Source organism: Podarcis vaucheri, assembly GCF_965113315.1.
Source record: "Podarcis vaucheri genome assembly, chromosome: 5".
In the NCBI taxonomy this organism is placed as follows: Eukaryota; Metazoa; Chordata; class Lepidosauria; order Squamata; family Lacertidae; genus Podarcis; species Podarcis vaucheri.
The window spans coordinates 52,542,048-52,564,937 of NC_138763.1; the positions used below are offsets into that span (position 1 = coordinate 52,542,048).

The 22,890-nt window shown below is 41.4% G+C and overlaps 1 protein-coding gene across 31 annotated transcripts in view; it reads right to left on the reverse strand.

Moving 5' to 3' along the window:
* Positions 1–22,553, reverse strand: part of ABLIM1 (actin binding LIM protein 1) — a 219,979-nt gene extending 197,426 nt beyond the window's left edge. For 28 of the 31 annotated variants that reach the window (XM_082222612.1, XM_082222605.1, XM_082222604.1 and 25 more), the window contains exons 1-3: positions 22,245–22,552; positions 12,675–12,874; positions 11,049–11,144 (exon numbers count right to left, since the gene is read on the reverse strand). In XM_082222612.1, coding sequence (XP_082078738.1) covers positions 11,049–11,133 — 85 coding nt within the window. In that variant the 5' untranslated portion in view covers positions 11,134–11,144; positions 12,675–12,874; positions 22,245–22,552. Of the gene's footprint in view, positions 1–8,222; positions 8,477–11,048; positions 11,145–12,674; positions 12,875–22,244 lie in introns of those variants that run through there. The other 3 variants (XM_082222587.1, XM_082222596.1, XM_082222591.1) reach the window with 3 other exon arrangements.
* Positions 22,554–22,890: the final 337 nt, after the last annotated feature.

The window sequence follows — 22,890 nt, forward strand, 5'->3', positions numbered from 1 at the left end:
TCACATCTTTGCTAAGAGCTTTCGTTCTAGAACTGGGCAGAGGCCATTTTTTTCTTGCCGTTTTCCTTCCATAGAGAAAAATCACAGGAATACAGGTGGCGAATTAGTTTTTCACAGCAAAGTGGCAGCAGTGAGCTGCAGAAAATCTCCCACTCAAGAAGGCAGTCTTCTGCAAGGCAAGAAGTGACGAAACTTCTGGGGGAAGGCTTGTGTGTTTTCAGTGAAGTGCTCAATTTTACCACTGAGGCCTCTTGAGGCATTTATAATGATTCTAACTGTCCGCTCAGGGCAGTCAAGAACTGCATGTCTAATTTTAACATTTTGGAGGTTTTAAAATTTTTAGCATTTTGGAGGTTTTAAAAAACCTGTATTTTTTGTTATTAATAAGGACATGGAGATTTATGTCTATCTGGGATGTGTGTGTATGTGGACTATATTTTGATATAATTTTAGTCATTCTTTACTAGTTGCTTGTTAAATAAAGAACTCCTTACAAATAACAATTAGAAACTACGCTTATACTTTTATTAAAATTTTAATTATTTGCAATGCTCCTTACAAATAACAATTAGAAACTACGCTTATACTTTTATTAAAATTTTAATTATTTGCAATGCCAAAATATTTGTCATACCTACAATATAAAGTCTAATTTTAGGTAGAGCAAATTATAACCTTTCTGCAATGCATTAACAATTGTAAGTTACGATGCCCCCACACCCTTAGATTGTTAATGCTACGCTATCCCTGATGCTGGGTTATTAGTTTCAGCTGACTGCTTGGTGAATTAGTCCATTTCAAAATACCCCTTTGGCTCCACTACTAATATTTGCTAAAAATACTTCCAGAGCTCCTAAATAGCAAGACTAATGCAGTGCATAAAGCCCTCCAGGACACAGTCTTTTTGCGGATGACTATGGAGAAAAGATAATTAAAAAACAAAGTTCTAACCCATGGTTTGTTTTCATCTGTTTTGTCTATCAGATAGAAAGGGTCAAGGAGAGACAGAGAAAAGAAATTTCTGCTTCAGTAGGCAGGGGTACTCCAGAGAATGCTCTTTCAACTTTGTCATGAACATGCTGCTTTTGCACAACAAATCAACAGTATTTCTCATTCATGGTGAAATGCTGACATGTTATCAAAAATCCAACATGGGGAAACACTACAGATTAGGAAAACTCACATCACTCTAACAGCAAGTGAAATAAATTTATATTAGCAGAGCTGTTGCATGCATTCCATCCCTGCAACTATACAGTCATAGCTCATGTTACGTTTGCTTCACGTTGCAGCTTTTCAGGTTACGAAAGTGGCAAACCCGGCAGTGTTTACTTCCAGGTTCACTGCGCGCACACACGCACACACACACACACACACACAGAAGCGATCTGTGCGCTTCACGCATGCGCAGAAGCGCTCTATCATGCGTCACACATGCACAGTAGCAGTGCTCTACTTACGGACTAAACGGATCGCGTTCATAAGTAGAGGTACCACTGTATATGAGAGTGACGAATTGCATATCCAATGACTCTACTGCCATAATGTTCAAATAATGTTGCATTAATTATTGTATGGTCTTTTAACTTATTATTGTTCCATGGAGAAAAGATGGCTGGCAGCTGAATCTATTTCATAACCAATGATGAAAATGGTCAAGGGGCTGCCAACACTGCTACCCACATACATCCCTGCATCTGCTACGCAAGCACTTCACTCTTCCCAAGGATAGGGCTGCGATGATAACAAGAATCTTAAGAAACCTGGATAACAAGGTGCCAAGTATTTTTGCATCCCTATTTACAAAACTTAAAATGTTATTCCACACCAACGAGAGTTGGAGTTGGACAAAATAAAGGCTTTACATTACCTACTTTCGCTCTTCTTCTTTTTGTAATACAAACTCTAAAAAAAACAGGACACTTTTAGAACAAATGTGGCAGGAATATTTTCACACTATAAGAATACATCATATAAATAGCTAACAAAACCATATGCACTGCAGCTGTCTTGATAAAAATGTGCAATTGAGCAAAGAAAGCATTTTACTGCCAAATACACAAATGATCACCTCAAAGTAAAAATTTTAATATAGGAGGGATTATCCCTGATATAGATGCAGGTTCTTTAGCAAGCTACCCTCAAAGACCAATTGCCACACAATTTACACAGCTGGGTAGTCCTGCGGGTGGCCTCAAACTCATTAGGGAGATACATCACTGGTTTGATCAGAATGGCTTTGTCCAAAAGAAGAAAGAGTGTCATAGTAATAGTATGGAAAGCAGACAAGACTATAATGGTCAATTTTCATGATAATTTATTAGCATGGAGAAATACTACTATACGTTTCTGACAATTGTAATGCATTGCCCAGTACCACCAAATCACTTATATGTTCAACATGTCAATATCAGAGAGCTAAAATGCAGCATCACAATGGCAGAAACAAATGCTATTCAAAAGGTATTTTCCAACTCAGTATGCTGCACAAGATTCACAACATAGCCTCTATGAACAATCCAAATATAGAAAGATTTTCCAATATCTGATTATTATTAAGCCACTGTGCGATTGCTTCATTAGAAATGTGAATAGCTACAAATATTTCCGGAAGGTTTCTAAATATGCTTTCAAGAACCCCTTCATTTACAACATATCTAGCAATAGGGAAGGTTAGTTTACTTCTTTCTATAATTCTCAACCAACATCGTGTGTCATATTTCTATACTTATAGCACATTCTCCAACCAACATAATATATAGTTTATTATTAAAATATCAAGAAATGTAAATAATACAAATATATCGTTGATAAAAAGTAAAAAAAAAAAACCACACAGATTAATCACTGACAAGTAACAAATGTAAAAAAATTAAATCAGAAAAATCTGGATGCTCTCTATCTCTATCTCTCTCTACACATGTTCATGAAATTTGTTATTTCAGAGGTTTATAAATACTGTAACTCCATTTCTTAGTGAATTGATTTGTGCCATGTTTTAGCTTACAGTTAGTATACACGATTGGTTAAAAAGTCTGTTGCCCAAGCATGTCCATATCAATCCAGAGTTCTTTCTGTCTTTCTTCCAGTAAGGAGTAGTGGTCTCCTACCATTTTAAGGGCTTCTTGTAAAACAGGCTCTTTTAAACAGAAAAGTAAAGCAGCTCAAGGGGCATGAAGTATATAATACCCAGTTCTTTTATTATCCCCAATAAGAATGGGAGAGAAAGCCACATTTGAAACTTGTTTATTTTCTGGTATTTGATTTAAGAAGGCATTTAGTTTTCTTGCCCATTCCATTTCAAAGATCCCAAGTAGATAACATGTAATTAACCACATTAAAAAGATGGCCAATTAAAACACAAGACACTACAAGCTGGCAAAGAACAATAAATAAATAAAAACTAAACATATTATATACCATCTTATCCAAACAACAACAAAACCCACACAATATCAGACTTCGGCTATGCTCAAATTATACTTATTTCTAAATACTATAGGATCGTGCCTCAATTCCTCTGTTCCAGCAAAACACAGTGCTATGCTGAAGAGAAAAATAGTGACATCCTTGTGCTGATGGACCCTACCACTAATGAAACGCTTATACCAGGTATTGTCAACGTTTTCAGGCAAATGAGCACATTTGGTTCTTTGAGCAACTTCCTTCGCCACCAAAGAAACAGAAAAAGAGAAATTCCATGTATACACACTTATTTTTCCCAGGGATTTGGTAAAAGCTGGGTCCATCAGAATTAATCTGGGCCTTGAAAAGCACAGAGATGAATGAGAAAGTGAGAAAAAAGTCACTCTTCCAACTTCCTCCTCTGCCCCTATATACTTTTCCAGGGAAGAAAAAATGACCACTCTCACCAGCTTGTGGTCAAGGTGCCATGGGATGGAGAGAGCTTTAAAGCTTTGTGGGCATCAGTGGCAACCCCTTCCAAACAACTGCACAAGAAGAAAGAAGTGGGAAGAGCATAGAAGGAACCTTATTGCTCACCTGGGCCTCATTCCTGGCTCTGCGAAAATGTGATTTCAGGCAGCAAAATGTATTTGGTCCTCTCTGACACCTGGCATGCTTGATTTCCAGCATCCCTATTTTAAGAAACTATATTTTGTTGTGTGTGTTTTAAAAACATGTACCAGAAATATTCATTTCAGAGACACTATACAACATTGGAGCATATTTTCTCACTAAGGATTGTAGTCATGGTAGTCCTACTCAGAGTAGACCCTTTGAAATTAATGAGCATGTCTTACTTAAGTCTATTAATTTCAGTGCCTCTACTCTGAGTAGAACTTGGCTGGAAGCCAGCCTAAATTTCTGTGAGTGATTTGGACTCCAACGCAACACACAGTTGTATGGAAGGAAGCCTTATTGAACTTCACGGTGATTACTCCCAAATAATGCATAGAACTGAGCCGCTGGTATGCCTTGCTAACCATAGACCAATGCTCATTTCCCTTCTCTCAATTTCTGCTGCAATATGAGCATCCAAAATAGCTTAAGTTTCATTGTCTTAATGAACAATGAAAGGAAACTACCAGCTCATATCCATTTTGATAGCTGTTCATGCTAAACCATTCCTCATATTCCCCCCCAAAATTTCCATTGAACTTGTAAACAAGATAAAGAAAAATAGATTTCCAAGCTGCAACTCAAGATAAATGGGTGAACGTGTTCTTTCTTAAGTCTAGCACTTCAAGGGGTTGTTTTCATCTCTAATGAATAGCACACCCTGTTATAAAACAGAAGTTGTTAGGTTAATTTATGGGGAATTAAAAAGCCACTCAGTTTATGTGTGCCATCTAAGCAGATTTTTGCAGCAGTTAGATAATCATAAATTTAGCAGGCAGTAGCAACAAGAAGAAACTATCTGTATAAATGAGGTCTTTCCTTGGAACAATGACCATTGGCTAAAGCATCGTGAAATACTACTATCCATGTGAACCACAGTATATGCAGTTGCTGAACGCAAGCACAGTAAGATCACAGTATGCATGCCGGAAGATACACTGAGCTCAATTATGGCTATCTGCTACTTTTATCCTTCCTCTGTCAGGGATGTTAAAGAACTAATAGTCCAAAGAACATGGGCAAACCAGGAGAAAAACTGAAGGCAAAACCAGAGAGACACCCCACCCCCACCCCACATTAATATAGTTTTTGTTATGGACTCCCAATATATAAAGTTTTAAATGTGCAGATCTGGTTCCAGATTATGGGGGTCATTGGGCAGACTGCCCTTGGTGGGATTTCCAATGTCAATCACTTATTAACAGTCCACTGACACTGCTGCAGCCACCAATCTCACAGGGTTACCAGTGGAGGCAGCATTGTAGCAGGCTGGAAGCTTAAGGGCTCCACCAGTGAATAAGCCCACACAAGAGCCTGGGATCAGGGAGCACCAATGAAGGTATGTGAAGTGCCAACCTAATAGGGCACTTCCTGGGTGCATGAGCCCCAGAAAATGCCCCATCACTAAATGTGGCATGCATCCTACTGAAGTGACCCAAGCATCAGAAGTGGCCCTTGCCAGTTTATTTTGATCTTATTTGCAATTAATCCTAGTGTAGAATCCTAGTGTAAAAAATCCTAATGTAGAATCCTGGAGAACAGAAGTTGCTGTTATAACAACAGAAGTCCTAGAACAAATGTTGTTATAACTTACCCAAAACAATTTCAGTAGTTTTTCTACAGTACAGAATTCTCCTGCAGAGAAAATTATCAACACTATTCACAACAGGAGGAACAGTGCCAACTAGACCAGAAAAATGAGAAATATTGATTAACTTAATTCTAGATTCATTTAGAGCATGCTCCTGGTTTCTTCCTTTGCAGCAGAACATTGCAAAATGGCCATGCAGGCAAAATTGACTGGCTTGGAAGGCTTAATTTGGTCCATGTGCTGGATATTCCCCACTCCATAGTATAGCACACAGTTTATTGACTAGTGTAGACGGATTGTTTAGCGTAAACTGATTCTTACACATTCCGGCATCGGTCTAGAATCCGCCATGCTGAACTGAAGCTAATACAAGCCACGTAAAACAGTGCAAGCACACTCACACACAATATACTATCTAAAAAGACAACTGAACTCAACATCTTAAGGTTCTTATGCTGGCATAACATGTATCAGAAATTATACAGAAAAATGTAAGTTCTCATGATTACCACATAAGGGTATAAAGCACAAGTATTGGGATCATCTAACTTGTCCCACTCTTATTTTACATGCATAAGAATGTTGATGAGACAGGGATTGAACAATACCCTCTCCATACGGCCACTGTGGTATAGTTATGTTGCACATAACATAACTCATATAGTGCCACCATCACCACCCGCCAGGTCCCTCTTCCTTGTGTAACAATATTCAAACACTGGCAGAGAACCGAGGCACTCTCTTACACCACTAGCTGAAGATCTTCTCAATATTCCCTCTCTTGCAGTAACATGCTGGCTTCTGACAAAGGGACTTCATGATAGTATGATGAGACCCATCACTGGTTAATCACCAGGCTGCTAGCCATAGATATCAGACAGAATATGGCATGAGGAGTAATATTCCAATCAAGGATTAAAAGCACAAATCCTGAACAAAAATGAAACATTTGAGTTGTTTTCATTATAAAGTGTTTGGAACAGAACAAAAGCTACAGCCAGAAGCCTACAAATCAGAATAAGCTGAGAACCTAAAGCCAGGTTTGAGTTATACTTCCTAGATCTGACAATTCAGCTGAGTCAGTACTGTGACATCACAGCACCCTGAAAGGGGAAATGCTGTTCAAAAAAACAGCTCAGGATTGGAAATTCATCTCCCATCCCTCTCTTCCCCCACCCTGCTTCCAATAGCAAAACAGCCACACCCATGAATTTATTCAGGGCATTGCCTCTGCAGACAAATTAAATATATGGGGATGGCATACTAATGCCATAAAACTTAATAGCCATTGCATATTCTGGCCTTAACCCTGCAGATAATGTGTTTTCTCCAAGAAGTGTTCCACTGAAAAGAAACTGCACCTAGCTCACCATATACCTAGCATATTGTATGAAATTGACCCACAGTCTTTAATGGGCCTTGGTGTTGAGCATACGTAATGCCTTGTGGATAGACATGTATTGGTTTCTCAAATATATGAAGATGAAAGCTTCTTTCAACCACTGTAGCATTCCCTCTATCAAATAAATATCACACATCTACCCAAGAAGAAATTTCGTATCTAGGCCTCTTAAACACAATTCAATATGTGTTTACTTAATAATAAACTCGTGCTGAGTTCAGTGGGATCTAGTCCCAGGAAAGTTTGCATATGACAGCCAGCTTAATGATTAAGAATTACACATGGTCAATATGGGGGGAGGGATGGGAGGGGATGCACACAGATGCAAATAAAAATCAGCTGTTCCCACACCTCAGAAAAAAATAGTACTGTTATTCAGAACACATCCTACCACAAATTAATAATCCTGTTGTTGAACGATCTATAACACTTCATTAGCAAGCATCAGCACCTTAGGGGTTGTAACCTACTCTGAAAACACAGCAAAAATATCTCCCTCTCACATTGCAAAGAGGTGGTGGTGGTGGTGGGGATATTGGCATTGGCTTCCCTTTCTAGCTTGCAAACCCTTCTGAGAAATATTTCAACATGCCTCCAGAAAATGCAAGCTGCAAACGATCTGACACGTCGTTGTTTCCCACCCACGAAAAAAGGATGTACTGCAGCTTTAAATATCTTGGTGCATCAACCCCTGGAATTCTTCCATCGGTAGAGCTGCAAAATGGTACCAAGAAGGGTGGGGTGGGAACTAAATCTCCTCACCCCACCTTTATCCCAAGAAAGGTGATTAAGTAGCCCAAGCCCATCCAATCCCTTCTTGCACCCATAGTAAAAGAGAGAGTGCTGTGGACCGGGGCGTACAAACGCCACCGATTTCCCAAATATCTCTCAAGCTCTTCTCTCCCCCCCCCGCCCCCACATCCACATCAAACAAAAGCAGAATGAAAGGCAATGCGCGGCGAAGTTTCTTGCGGAGACAGGTGTAGGTTGGCAAGGGGGAAAGGATATTAACGTAGCCACCGCCGGCGCACAACACCACCACCACCACAGGCAGAGAGTTGGCCCTGCCTGCCCGCCCAGCCTTCTATCTCCAAGCGACCACAGGGGAAGATGCTGCTCCTCCATCCAGGCGGAGAGACGCACACTCACCTCTGGTGGACATGGCTCGGGCGGAGCGAGGGAGAGCCGGCGGCTGCAGGGAGCGCCAAGACCGAAGAGCAAGCCCCAGATGCCAGCCGGATGCAGCTGGGCAGCATCTCCCCCATGTGCCGCCGGGGAGTGAGAGCAAGAGGGCGGTACCTGTCTGCAGCGCGCCCAGGCGAGGCGAGGGAGCGCCAGGGGGAATCACAACAGCCGGCCGCTGCAGCCAATGCGGGCGGCAAGCGGCCGGGGCTGGGCGGGGCTCGTCCCTGCCGAGCCGGGCGCTGCTGCAGCACCAGCAGAATCTGGCCGAACAATCGCCTTAGCCGCCCGGCGCAGCGCTTCAGTCAGGGGCCTCCGGCGGGAGGGGAGCGGGAGAAGGCGCTTTGCAGGCAGGCGGCAGGCCTCCCCTGGCCCTCCATGGGCAAGGGGCGCGAGAGGCGGGGTGGGAGCTGTGCAGTTACATGATATGGGGCGGGGGGAGTGCAAAGCTTGTCGGAGCTAAGCCCCTTTCACTTGGCTTCCAAGGTCCTGCTTTCATGGAGAGGGGAAGGCTGGCAGGCATGAGTGATATAGAAATGGATTGCCACTCCTATGCAGACAACAAGCATAGGAGAGTGGCCTTAAAGGAGAAGCTTGCTGAAAAGCTTGAATGGCTTTGAATGATTTTATAGAAATGCGGTATGCTTTTGTAACTTTTTTGGTTGCTAATGCCACAACCTGCCACCAATCTTAATTTCTCTCTCTCTCTCTCTCTCTTATCCTTCTCCTCCTCCTCCTCTCTAACTCTCTCTCACACACAATTGTGGAGCAATTTATTCCACAGATGGTGATGTGTCCCACTCCAGAGAAGGGTTATGTTATTGATTTATTCTTTGCTAATTTCATAATTAATACTTCTTTCAGCATATCAAAATATTATTAAAAACGCATTTCTTTTAAAATCACCATTCTTTTACAGGATGAAAACATGTTTGCCTACTCCACCATTCTACCCTTTGACATAGGATGTACACAGACAGTACACTTACTGAATGTTATATGTGAATAATAAGAGTACAGCTCAGCTATTTGTATACAGAATTAGATGGATTGTTCACTCAGTGTATGGAACATTTGGAGCATACTGCACAGGATTCAGTGGGACTTCCAAGTAAATGTATGATGAAGAAGAGGAAACTACACCCTCAGACTTCACTTCTCTGGAGACATCTACTCTCCCCACCTTCTTCTTGCAATGGTTGAACAGCACCCCAAAGAATTAGAAGGCAGGGCTGAATAAGTCTGGATATAGTTGTCTTTATACACTGTTTTATTCCTTGAAGCAATACAAATCCCGCAATGAAAGCTGACTGAGATAAGACCGTTAATTCCCATTTCACTGAGTGGAGTTCATCTTGTTTAGCAATCTGAATCTTGATAACAGTGGGTTCAAAAATTCCTGACATTTTTGTTTGCTGAAGTCCTCATTCGTTATTAAATATTAGATGTTGCTGTGCATGCCTGGGGAACTTGCAAGACACAAGCTCCCCAGAGATGCACAATGCTGCCCACTCTATGAAACATGTCTCACTAGCCACACATTGTAGTCCCAACAGGTCTGCTTTTGGTGCCTGTCTGGGACAGTAAAAATTGGGGTTGGCAAGCAGTTGGCAATACATGGCTGGTGGAATGCATTCATCTTGGGCAGAGGGGTGTGGTTGTTCAGATCAGTATTGTTGCATATTATTCCCGGCCCCCAAACTGCTGACCAAGAACAGCTGCACATGGACTATTTTTCTTACAGTATGCAGGGATTAATAGGAGGGTCAGGAGAAGTTAAGAAGCCAATGATAAGAAACAGTGAGATATTGTATGTAATGGTTGCAAATTAAAGGTTCAGAGTTGCTATTATATTGGAAGCAGGTGGAAACCCAACAAGGCAATGTAGTGTGGTGCAAAACCTGTACATACAGATATTTAGGTTTACATTTTTTTATGCCACACTTTTCAGTCATATACACGGTTTACATCTCCATTATCTCAGCTAACTAGTCCTTTAGTTGAAGGCAGTAACATTTATTGGCAAAAGAAAGTATGAAAACAAATGTGTGCTCACTAAATAACAAGAACTGCGTACATAGAAAAGGATAACTATTTCTGTGTAAACTGTCAAGTTGTACAGGTATGTGTATGTTTGCCCACCTAAGAAGGCAAAAGTGGCAGTAGACGCTGCTGTTCTGAAATTTATTTAACTTGCACTGCAATGTATATAGCCTCAGGCTTGACATTTCCAATTCAGTCACCTTTATTGGCAACCTGTACAATCCAGTCATATTTGCCATATCATTTCCTTTGCTACAGTTGCAAACGGTAAAGAATCCTACAGCAGGCATGATGAATTAAACAAGTAATTCTTCTTCTTCGCTCAATTTCTATCCCTTAGGAACTAGCCTCAGAAGCTGATCTATTGCTACAATAAAGCAAAGTGGTGTGTGCTCATGCATTAACATTCATTTCAGAGCTAGTTCATCCCGCTCTTCTTCCCCTTTACATGTTCAATCATTAAACATCTCCATTTGCAACTTTCTCCTTCATGTACTGTGAGAATCAAGGTTTTGCTCAGTCATTGTGATTTGATGGCAGCCTTTTGCATCCTTAATCATCATGCTATTTCCAGTACACTTCTCTCTACATTATTATCATGGGTTTCCCTCCTGTGATGTTAATATGCTGACATTTAGAAAGAAATTGCAGGAAGAAGTATATATACATGGAAACTTTGTGGCCACAGGAGGGGGGTTATATTGTATCCACTTAATTCCTATCTGTAAAATAGAAATTGTCATAGCTTACCACATAGAGCTGTTTGGTGAAATATCTCAGAAGCACTGCATACAAGTCTCATAATAATTTGGATTTTGCTTCCATGAAATAGCATTCCAAAATGTACTGAAAAATAGGAAAGCATTGTAGTACCACATAAACAGAGTGAAAAAATATTCACTACCAAAAATTACACACAAGGCAATTAATTTAGTGCTTATTGAAAAGTGTTTAACTACATAGAATGTTAAGGTTCTGACTCTATCCACCCTAAATGCTATATGTGGTGTACAAATAAACAAACCGAAATATGTGGCTTCTCCAGCCTTAGGAACAGAGCTTGCAGGGCTAGTTCAAAGCCTGTCTTGGGAAATGGCAACTATATTACTAAATATTTTATTCCTGCCAATGCTTGAATTAGCTCAGTCAGTAGAGCATGAGATTCTTAATCTCAGGGTTGTGGGTTTGAGCCCCATGTTGGGTGAAATATTCCTGCATTGCAGGGGGTTGGACTAGAAGATCTTTGTGGTCCCTTCCAACTCTGTTTCTACATTTCTATGGCAGCAAAGATAGGCGACGATAAAATCCACAAGTCCCATCCTGATTCCTTACCCCATTTTATCCAAATCATGCCACACATAGGCTTTAAAAGCATAATCACATGATGCTAATCACAGAAGGTAAAGCCCCCTCTGGCCCACATCAGTAATCTGAGCTCTGATTCCTGACCTTGAAAGTGGTCTATTGGCATGAGACAATGTCAATATATCTCATCTATCAATCCGCTTTTGTAAAGTACTTATCAGTGGGATGGTTCACTGACAAGGATTAGAAAGCAACAATGCTGCCCATGGATACTCTTTAAAATCTACTTAGGTTGTAAATTTTACATTTTCATTAGACTGAGAGCAGAGAGAACTAGGCTTTAAACAGAAAAGTAACTCACTAATATGAACTAACTATACAGACAAGTAGAATGTATGCACATTAGGAGTCCCAGCTCCTATCTGTTTATAGAAGTAGAGTGGTACCTTGGTTTCCGAACATAATCTGTTCTGGAAGACCGTTCAGCTTTCGAAACGTTTGAAAACCAAAATGCAAAGGGCAGGCTGCAGGAAACTGAAAAAATAACATGTACACACAGCGGAACCCATCTGACTTCCAAGGCATGTTCGAAGCATTTACCTCTGGGTTTTCAATATTTGAAAACTGAAATGTTTGACTTCCAGGACATTCAAAAACTGAGGTACCACTGTAGTTAAGAAGTTACAATGTCCTAATGTGCAGGAGAGCGAGTCCAACAGTATTTCAGCTGCATATCTTGAGATGTCACATCAACCACAGTTATCTGGGCTGGTTGAAACTAGGCAGACTGAGGCGGTCACCTCATGTGGCAGGTGCTGGAAGTTGAGGAACAGTAGCAAGGTGCTGGAAGGCACCAAGTGTGTCATGTGTCCTGCATTGTGCTCCCTAAACTAGCCTACTGCCCTCAGGTGTGGTGGAAGGAACTGTCCCATCACTAGTGTTGAAATATGATTCAACTGCCAATCCATCGGGATTTTGCCTTAAGATAGCCAAGAATCTTGGAGCACCCCTGATTTCTACTTACAACTGTAATTACAATTTTACTGCTAATTAAATATTATTAATACATACCTATATTAGCTTGCAGTCACAATTACAGTGGAACTGGATTTAATGAACCTTCTCAGAGCATTTAACAGAGCATACATGGTGTCCTTTTCACTTCTATCTCATTCAAACCAAGAATTGTTGTATTCCGAAGTGGTTGCATCCAGAAACAGAATGCATGAGCGAAAGCAGGAATAAATCCTTTTGGACTGCTGCAAAGTGTCCTGCAGATAGAACAACAGTATTATACTTGGTATTGGCATGCTTGTCTAAGGGCTTATCTGGGAAAGAAGGGCAAATCATCACTTCCGGGGTTGACGCGATCTGGGAATGGCGGATTCCCTCCGAGCTCCGGAGGGAATCGGCTCAGCAGGGGATGGGTCTTTGCCGTGCCGGCGACACGGGGACCCTTAAAACCGCAGGCGCAGTGCCTGCGGACTGAAGACTCGGCGGGTGCCTTAAGCGCCCCCCCTGATTCGCGAAGAGCCTTTTTAAAGGCTGCGGAGGGGATACGGGGGGTGGCGCGGCACTGAGAGTCCATCGCTACCTCTGCTGAGCGAAGCCGCGAGCCATGACCGGAGAGCGCTGACTTCCTTCCTTGAAATTCGGCTGAAAAAACAACCCGTGAGTAATTTGGACTTGGCTTTTAAGAAATTTATCCACTGAATTTGAGACGATCGGGGGATGTGCTAAAAGGAAGTCCGCACCCCCCACCTTGCAGACGATCTAGAGCAACGAAAAAAGAACTAAGCTGGAGTGCCTGCCCTGTAAAGGGTGAGTTTTAAAAAAAAGACAGTAACTTCCAAGATTTGGAAATTTTGAGCAGGAGAGAGGAGTGTTGGATGTTTTGTGTTCTGTTGTAAACAACCCCCCCTCCCGGGCCCGGGAGCGTCCTGCTTTGGAGCTGGATTAAGAAGTGCAGAGTTTGACAGCTGTCAAAGCTGTCAAACGGACTGTTAATAGTGGAAAATTGCTACCTAAGTTACCTCTGGATTAAAAAGAGTTGCAATTGATCTAAAATTGTTGGAAATAAAGAAACAATAACAAGACAAAGGACTGTTGGGGAAAAGAATACTAAGTAACCAGATTCCCTCTAGAGGGAATTCTGTGGAACTACAATGGCTGTGGATGGAAAGATACTGGGAGAAATCGAAAGGATGTTCTATTTGGTCGGAATCTTACAAGAGCAGACTACGGCTATGAGTGAACAATTGATGACCTTGACTTCTGAAACAAGTAGTTCTGCTGAATGTAACGAGGACCTCAATGTGAAAGAATCCACAGCTGAACCAGAAATGATAATAAAAGAAGAGGAGAAGACAAAACAAGAAAGAGAAGAAGTGATGTGGGAAAATACTGAGCAGAAGCTGATGCCTGTGGAATACAAACAAGGAGATTATTGGAGCAAATCTACTATAAATCCACGAAAGATGCAGAAGACGAAAGTGGAGGCCCTGGGAGTCTATGAAATTAAGGAATTTAAAATAAAGAAATATAATCGGGGCCTCCACATAGACTTTGACTTTGATTACCTTCAAGATTCATGCCTTGTGGAAACTCTTCAGCAGCTGTTTGCAAATATGGGAAGAGACTTTGGATTGATGGTGAAAGAACTCTTTCGAGATGTGACGACTGGCATAAAGGATTACCAACAAGACCGGCGGAGAGGGACTGAAAGAGACAGGAGGGCCTCGGACGTGAGGAACCCGGGCTAGGAACTGTTATTTTGGACATGTTTTGGGAAGGGACGCAAACCGGGGATGGGAGGGAGGGAAAAATTAAGTTCTAACAACACTCATGATTATGGGATTTGGTTAAAAAGATCATTATTCAAGACAAAATGGGAAATCGATGGAAGGGAATTGAGGTCCAACTTAGAAAAAATTAATTTTGTTTGTTTTTATAAAAGGACTAATATTAAGACAGGGAAATGCCAATTTGCTGACATAAATTTGGAAATGGGGATGCAAGGGAGGGGGTAGGGGGAAGTCATTGACCAGGGTTAGGAAATAACATTTTCGGGAAAGTATATATGTTTGTTGTTGGTTGTTTTTTTTCTTTGTTTATGTGTTTATTTGTTTTTTGCGTTTTTGTTTTTGTCTATATAAAATGTGAAAACCCAATAAAAATTTTATAAAAAAAAAAAAGAAGGGCAAATCATTGCATTATTACGGGGGGGGGGGTGAGAATATCAACAAAACAATCAAACCCCCAATTCACCACATCAGAGGGTGGTTGCAGTGGAGGTTTCCTTCCACCTGGCTCAGATGGCATTTCTATGGCCAGGGGAGAAGCAGTTGAACTGGGCTGGCCAAGGTTTCACTGTATCCTAAGTTGGTCAAGCTACTGGCAATGGGCCTGATCCAGGCCTCTCTACTGTGCCAGCATGCAGCTAACACAGCAAAACGTGGTGGGTGAAACTACACTCCCCACTTCCCACCTTGGCCAGCATGAGCAGAGAGCTTCAATTTTTGCAAGACACAACATCTAGCTTCCCCACAGACAAATCAGAATGAATGTTGCCAGAAAGCAATTGTACTCCCCATTGAGACAGCCACTACAAATAGACACAACTTTTTTATTTTGAAGATGAATGAATATCATACTAGTTCTGTAGTGGGAAAGTCCTCATTTCTCGTAATTGCCATTACTTTTCATGAAGCATATGGTTGCCTTTTCTTACCATCTGTGCCTTCATTCTCCATTTGGTTAACCACAGGCAACAATTGTATTTGATTTCCAATGTTACAGGGAAGCACCACCAGATGGACACAGAGGTCATCTGCACAGCCAGTTGGTGGCACTTCCAGGAATGTGGGGAATTATTCTTATTCTCCCTCTGTCTGGTAAGGCTGCATTATTTAATACTACCAGGGCAGGGGGGAAGCTTGAATATATCTTCTTTAATCATTTTGATACTCCTGTAACTGGTTTTCTTTTTAATCTTCAGAAATTACATCTTTAGTCCAATACTAACAAAAGTTTGCTAATAACTACAGGCTATAGACAGGAGGAAAAACAAATAAGGCCGGAGGATTGAGGGGTTTTTAAAGGGGAAAAGGTTGCTTAGCATTCCCTTGCAAATAGCCAGCATTTTTTAAAGGGGACAAATCCCTAGCTCTTCTCGCTTGTTGCCATCTGGCAATTGCATAACTGGGATAAACCCCTTTAATATGTGTGTGTGTGAGAGAGAGAGAGAGAGAGAGAGAATTATGCATGAGACTTGGAACATTTTCTCTGGGCTCTGTCATTTCCCCTGAGTGGAAGCAGCAGAACTTGGCTCCTACTGCTGCTCTTCACTCCGCTCACTTTTGCAGCCCCATACCTTCCTCCAGTTGCCTATGTGCACTCATAAATGCTCCTCCTCTTAAGCCCAGCTCTTTTTCTTCCTCTGCACTTCCTCCCACCACTGAGCAATGGGGGTTAATTTGGAGGTGAGGGCAGACTCCCCATGCCCCCCAAGTCTATGTAATAATTTGCAACTGGCTCCTGCAAGGCCAAAGATTGCAAGCTGCATGCATAATTGTCTCCAAGCCCTCCCCCTGCTACTGTACATGGGAGTTATCAGGAAACCCTGGAGGCAACTCTAGTCCAATAGCATCTGAAGGTCCACAGCTTCCCTGCCCATTCTAAAGGTTCTACTGCAACAGTCCTGATCCTATGAGAACCCTACTTATATGACTCTAGCCCAGGTATACTATCTATGCTACAGTATCTGACATGGACCAGTGAATAAATGGCTGGGAGCAGCTAACACTATAGCATTATAGAAGTTAATTGGAAATGTACTGAATCAGTGTGTGTGCTCAGAATCCTATATAATCACCTCTGAACTTTCCAAGGTAGGATGAGATATAAGTAAAATACATGGGGTTTTGGGGTTTTTTTGCAAATAATTGTATTTGGCCAAATTCCCCACATTATTTTGGGTAGAAAGCAGGTTAACAGCAGGTCAATACTGTCTCACAGATGTTGGAAAACTGGAAGAGTGGTTATCAGTGACTCTTCATCAAGGTGAAGGGAGGTTTTGACTCAGGAGCTGCAGAACTCTGTTGTGCATGTAGTACCCTTCATTTTTGTGGAAGACAGAAGTGCCTGGCGTGCTCTGGTCCATGGGGTCACAAAGAGTCGGACACAACTAAACGACTAAACAACAAGGGCATTTTACCCCTTTACCTTAGGTACAGCAATGCTCTTGAAAGGGATGCTGGCACTTCAGCCTGCAGCCTTATATTCATTAAAAAATAGCAACCGCTGATCATTAAAAGAATTAGACAAAGCTAACTTCTCCAGGTATTTTATGGGTTTGAAAGAAGTTACATGTGGGGTTGACTAGGACAACATGTCCAGTGGGCAATTTGCACAATCATGAGTGTAGCAACCGGTAATGACAGTTAAATATTGTCTCCCATTATTATGGGTTGGAGCTAAGACTCTGTTCTTTAGTGAGTCCTTGTGGTTACTTCCCTTTTTCTATGTAGTCTGTTAGTTGTGTGTTTGGACCTACAAAACCTTGTATTATGTTAAATGATGACTTAACAATAAGCCTAAATAGATTCTATATTACTTCCTCCAAAATGTCCTCTATTGCTGTCTCAAGACAGGTACATACAGGTATTAAGCCAATTATGGAGGTTAATTGGAGCCCACTTTAAAAAGTGTGAATACGCTGCCATCTGCAGGGCACATAAAGGATTTCCCCCCATAAGTCATTGAGGTTCCTCTTAATTAGATTGCTTCACATTGCAAAGAATTGATGTTTCTTCTGCCTACAAGTGCACATCTTTTATAATCTCACAACTAGAGGAAACCTGCTGCGGCTGCTATTGTTGTTGTGGTGGTGGTTGTGTTTGTGTTGTTGTTGTTGCTGCTGCTGCTGTTCACCCACCCCAAGGACTCTGGGCAGGTTACAACATTAAAACACAATATTAAAAACTTACAGAAATAAGGTTGTTCCTAAATATATACACCTCAAGTGTCAGCTAGATTGCCATTTGCAGCCAACTGAGCATTTAACATACAATGCTGATTTGTTTCTAAATGTATTGATATGTTATCCATTGGTCCTGCCTTAACTATGGCGTCTAAAATTTAAGGATGTGTTTGCATGAGAACTAAAATAAGCTTCTTTATACTTTTGCCTCTGATGAGCAATTTGAGGCCTGTTAACAGACTAGTCAGCCACACCAGTACATTAATTTTTGGCAGTGTATTCTCCTTCATTTCTGGTTGCTCTTTTGGGCATGTACTTTGTTTTCATTTTATGGGATTACCTACGCAATTTACAGAAAGAAAAATGTCAAACTGGCACTACTACAAATGATGGTCTAATTTAATAAGCCCTTGAAATTAACCATAAAATTATTCCTGTATCTTATGGTTTGATGCCCTCTTCTGGTGGAAATCCATCTACTATTTCCAATATTCTCATTTAATGTGGATGCTGTTGTAAGGTAAGTTACCAGAAAACAAAAATGATAAATAATATTAGTTTGCTGTTGTTCTTAACCTTTGGTTAAAAGGTCTTCCTTAATTTTACCTTAATTTATTGCTTTTCTTTGTCAGATTATGGCTAGCCACCTTGATTGCCATGACAGAAGAGACACGAATGTGAGAACTGCACAAATTGAGATTTGGCAGAAAATATTTTTGGAAAAGTTAAACAAAGAACAGCAATAACAATGGACAAATCCTAACAGATTGTTGGTCTGAAAGTATTCCTTGCACATTGCCTGAGTTGCTGTGATGTCACAGAAGTCTGGTGACTAGAGTTCCATTTTCCATTTCAGAAGCAAGTACAAAATCTAAGAATGCTAATTTTATCCAAGCAGAAAAAGTTTACAAATCCAATTTTGTTTTGTATTCAGACACCCAAGTGTCAGCCTGTTTGGAGATGGGATATGAGCAGAAGAATAGAGAGACATAAACAGGACACTTATGAATCCACTTCTATAAAAGTGGATTATATGTAACAGGTTATAGCTAATTTCAATACAGTATAATAAAATAGTAATAACTTTTTACAGTGGTACCTCAGATTACATACGCTTCAGGTTACATATGCTTCAGGTTACAGACTCCGCTAACCCAGAAATAGTGCTTCAGGTTAATAACTTTGCTTCAGGATGAGAACAGAAATTGTGCTCCAGCGGCGTGACGGCAGCAGGAGGCCCCATTAGCTAAAGTGGTGCTTCAGGTTAAGAACAGTTTCAGGTTAAGTACAGACCTCTGGAATGAATTAAGTACTTAACCCGAGGTACCACTATATTTATACCCCACCCTCCCCGGCCAGAACTGGGTTCAGGGCAGCTAACACCAATAAAATTACAATAAAACATAATGGGGGGGACAGTTAATTAAAATACGGGTTAAAATACGAGTTAAAATACAATTTAAAATGCAGCCTCATTTTAATAGTAGCCCATAAATCAAAACCATAAGGGGAGGGAAACATAAGGGTCAGACTGAGTCCAAACCAAGGCCAGGCGGAACAGCTCTGTCTTGCAGGCCCTGTGGAAAGATGTCAAGTCCCACAGTATAGTACAGTATAGCATGTTACTGCAAACTAGTAGATGGTGCTATACCCAGAACTTTGGCAAAAGTATTTTACACGGATAAGAGTACCTGATGACTAGTATTGCACTCCAGAGTGTTCTGTTTTATAGTTTGCAGAGTGGACTGGGAGGAGTGGCAGCAACAGTTTAATAATAATATTGTGCTCAATGGTTCAGTTCTGACCCCTATATATCCTTCATATTCAAGGCTTCTTCTCAAAATACCATTTTCATTCTGAGGATTGCACCCAAAAGTCACTCCCATGATTAAAAGTGCAATATTGGAAGGATTTATGCCTTTCTTGTTCATTAGATGGGCATGCTGAGCCACATCCTTGGACAAGTCCGGTAATGAGCCCTGCGGATATGATGCTTTTCATCACAAGAGTGAGTTGCAGGTGCACTCCACAGAATGATGAAGTGTGACAATGAACACTGGCCTCAGGGTCTCTGCTTCCCAGCATTTGGGGAATAATTGAATCCTAAGAGTGAAAGAACAAAAAGTTATATACAACCCCCACATCCCAAGGCATTATCCCCCTCCACATATCAGATCTCTACAGATTAACTAATCCATAGGACAATAAATCACAAGCAGACAGTAGGAGGGAATTAAGTGTGCCACACTAAGGGGCATTCAGAGCAAATGACTGAAGCAAATGATCATCTGCTTCTCCAGTGTTTATCTCACATCACACCATTCATTCCCCTTCACAATCTAGTTTTCAGGATTGAAAATTATTATTCTTTTGACTAGTTGGTTGGCTGGTGTAGATTTTGTGCTTCATATGCCACCTGCTAACAAAATGTTGTCTGGGTGGATTACAGGATTAAATAACTAGTTTTTTTAAAAAAGGAAAAGAAAACACAACTCAGAATTTAAACACTAGATAGGATCAAAACATTTAAAGGGGGGGACCCTACAGCTAACATATTTGCTTATTTGGAAATAATATTTTAAAACCACCATACAATTAAATAATTAAAGCCTAAAATTATAAGATCATAAAACACAGGACAAATGACCAAATGAATCAAATTCTATAAAAATGCTTGGCAAAACAAAAATGTTTTCAATGGAAGGTAAGATATCAGAATTGCAATCTCTCTATGGAGGGTGTTAGTAACACTACTGAGAAGCCCCTTTCTGTCACATAATCACCTATTGTACCTCACTTGACGGGACATTCAAAGAAGGACCTTAGATCAAGTTATCAGCATCTGAGAAGTCACATGTGGGAAAGACAATCATTCAGGTACAAAGGACCAATGCGGTAAAAGGCCTTAAAAATCAACACCGGTACTTTGAATTGGACCTCAAAACAGAGCAAAAGCCATTAAGAAAGAAAATAGTGCAACAGCCCATCTAAGTTAGCAATATTGCAGTCATATTTTGTACCAACCAAAATTTCTGGGCCATTTTTAAAGGTACCCTCATAAAAAAGTGTTACAGTAATCTAAATGGGAGGCTATCAGGACACCTATCACTGAAGTAAGACTATCGCTCCCCAAGTAAGGACCAGTGTATCTAGGCTGGAAGAAGGTTTCTGAGACACAGTGGCAAACTGTGCCTCTAGTGACAACAATGGGCCAACGAATATCCTTGTCTTCAGTGTGTTTCTAGTGTGATTTTTTGAACAACATTTTTATATAATACAAAACACTAATTCGTCCTCCTGAGACCTTGGGAATATGAACACAAATAAATATTCACGCTAAAGATAAGGGGAGCAAAATCAATTATGTTTTAAAAATGGCAGTGTTCTCTTGCTAAGGTAATGCAAACATGACAGGCCTTTTACTTCTCTCCTTTTCCAACCCTGGAATGTACATCTTGACTGAAGGATCTGCATTTCCCCTATGCAATGTGAGGTAGTCTCCAGCTTTATAAGTTCCCAAGTGTGCCTTCCCTACTCTCCACATTATCAATGTGGAGAGTAGCACCTACTTCAGAGATAGTTGTTGGAGTAATCCTTGTCCATTGACCAAGCAAGCTGGGTCTGCTGGGAAATGGAGGACAATAATATACGGAAGGCCACAGGTTGTCCATATCTGACCTATGCGATAGCATCACCTGGTCACAATTTTGACTAAGGCAACATTTGGAAGCAAATTCAGCTCACTTCTTCCCTGACTGGTTTGTTTGCCAGTCCTCAACGGCAGACTCCCCTTTTGGAGTCTCCCACAGAGCTAGGATAATTCTTCCTCAGGGACATCCTATGGACACAACCCCCATGTTGAAGATTTTTTTTCCATTACCTACACTTTGTGAGCTATGGAAGCTTGAATGGCAAATAAATCTTTGACACAGCAATCACACTAATACACTTAGAAGACTGCAGTGTAGCAAATGCAAAACTGAAAGCTGAGTGTTTCTCTGGCACTTTGCCTTTTAAATTCAGAGTGGGTAGTTGGTTCTTGAAAGGAGTTCACAGAGCATGCTTTGATTCTTTCTTATTCACCTGGAAGCTCAAAACTGAGCAAAGATTAATCGAGTATTTCATTTATATTCTAATATTGTCAGTGTGGTGTAGTGGTTAGTGTTGGATTAGGACCTTGGAGACCAGGGTTCAAATTCCCACTCAGCCATGAAGCTCTGTGGGGGGCACCGGGCCAGTCACTCTCAGTCTAACCTACCTCATAGGGCTGTTGTGAAAATAAGATGGAGGGAAGAAAACTATGTACACCGCCTTCAGCTCCTTTAATGACAGACAGGACATAATTGCAATAATTAATCAAAAAACAAGCAACTAATCATATACAGTCACTCATTTCTTGAAACTGTCATGTCTCTAAAGTGACAACTACCATCATCACCATCAAGCAAAGGAAGGTTTGCCTCCATCACGTGCTGACTGAGTTCCAACTGCTCAGCCCCAGCCCCTTATAGGTGGAGGCTAAAGGGCAACACCAGAGAAGGCAAAGGAAAAGGGCAGGAAATGGCACTTGAATAATCCTGGCATCGTAAGAATACCATGCCTATTTCTGATGCCAAGTTCAATGCAAGTGGTTACAACTCTTTATAACAGGGATGGCTAACCTGCAGGACTCCAGACGTTGCTGAACTGCGGTTTTCATAATCCCTCGCTGTGCTTCTTGTGATAATTGTTGAGATTCTCTTGGGGCTATAAAGTCAGCTAGTAGTACTCTAAATAAATGAAGTTTATTGCATTGCCAACATAATAACAGTGTCACTGAGGAGGTTCTTGTCGCACATACAGAAGCCTGCCAAAGTGGCGGCTGACTCTTACTTCAGTGTACTAGTGATGAGGCGGCGGCCTCCACCACTACACTGGAGGGCAGAGGTTGGCTTAACTTGTGCAGGCCGACTTCCAGCACCTCACAGCACCCTTCAGCACCAGATACCCGAGGTGGCAGGGTGGGCCCTGGCTCTGTGCTTCGTGACTGGGCAGAGCCGGCAGGCAGCAAAGTGTCACGGGCACGACCCTGAGGAAACCTGATCCAGCGCCTCTTCTGCCCGTCTGACAGGCGGCGTCACGAGGAATTCTGAGGAACTGGAAAACTTGCTCACTATTTCGTGGCATTTCGGTTGGCCCCGGCAAAGGCCAAAGAGCGGGTTTCGTAATCTCGCCCTCCTCTTTCTCGCTTCCCTTCTCCTCAGCCCGCCTCCCTCTCCAGGGCTCTATCCTTTCGGGCCGCTCTCCGTTGTTTTTCCCCTCCCCGGG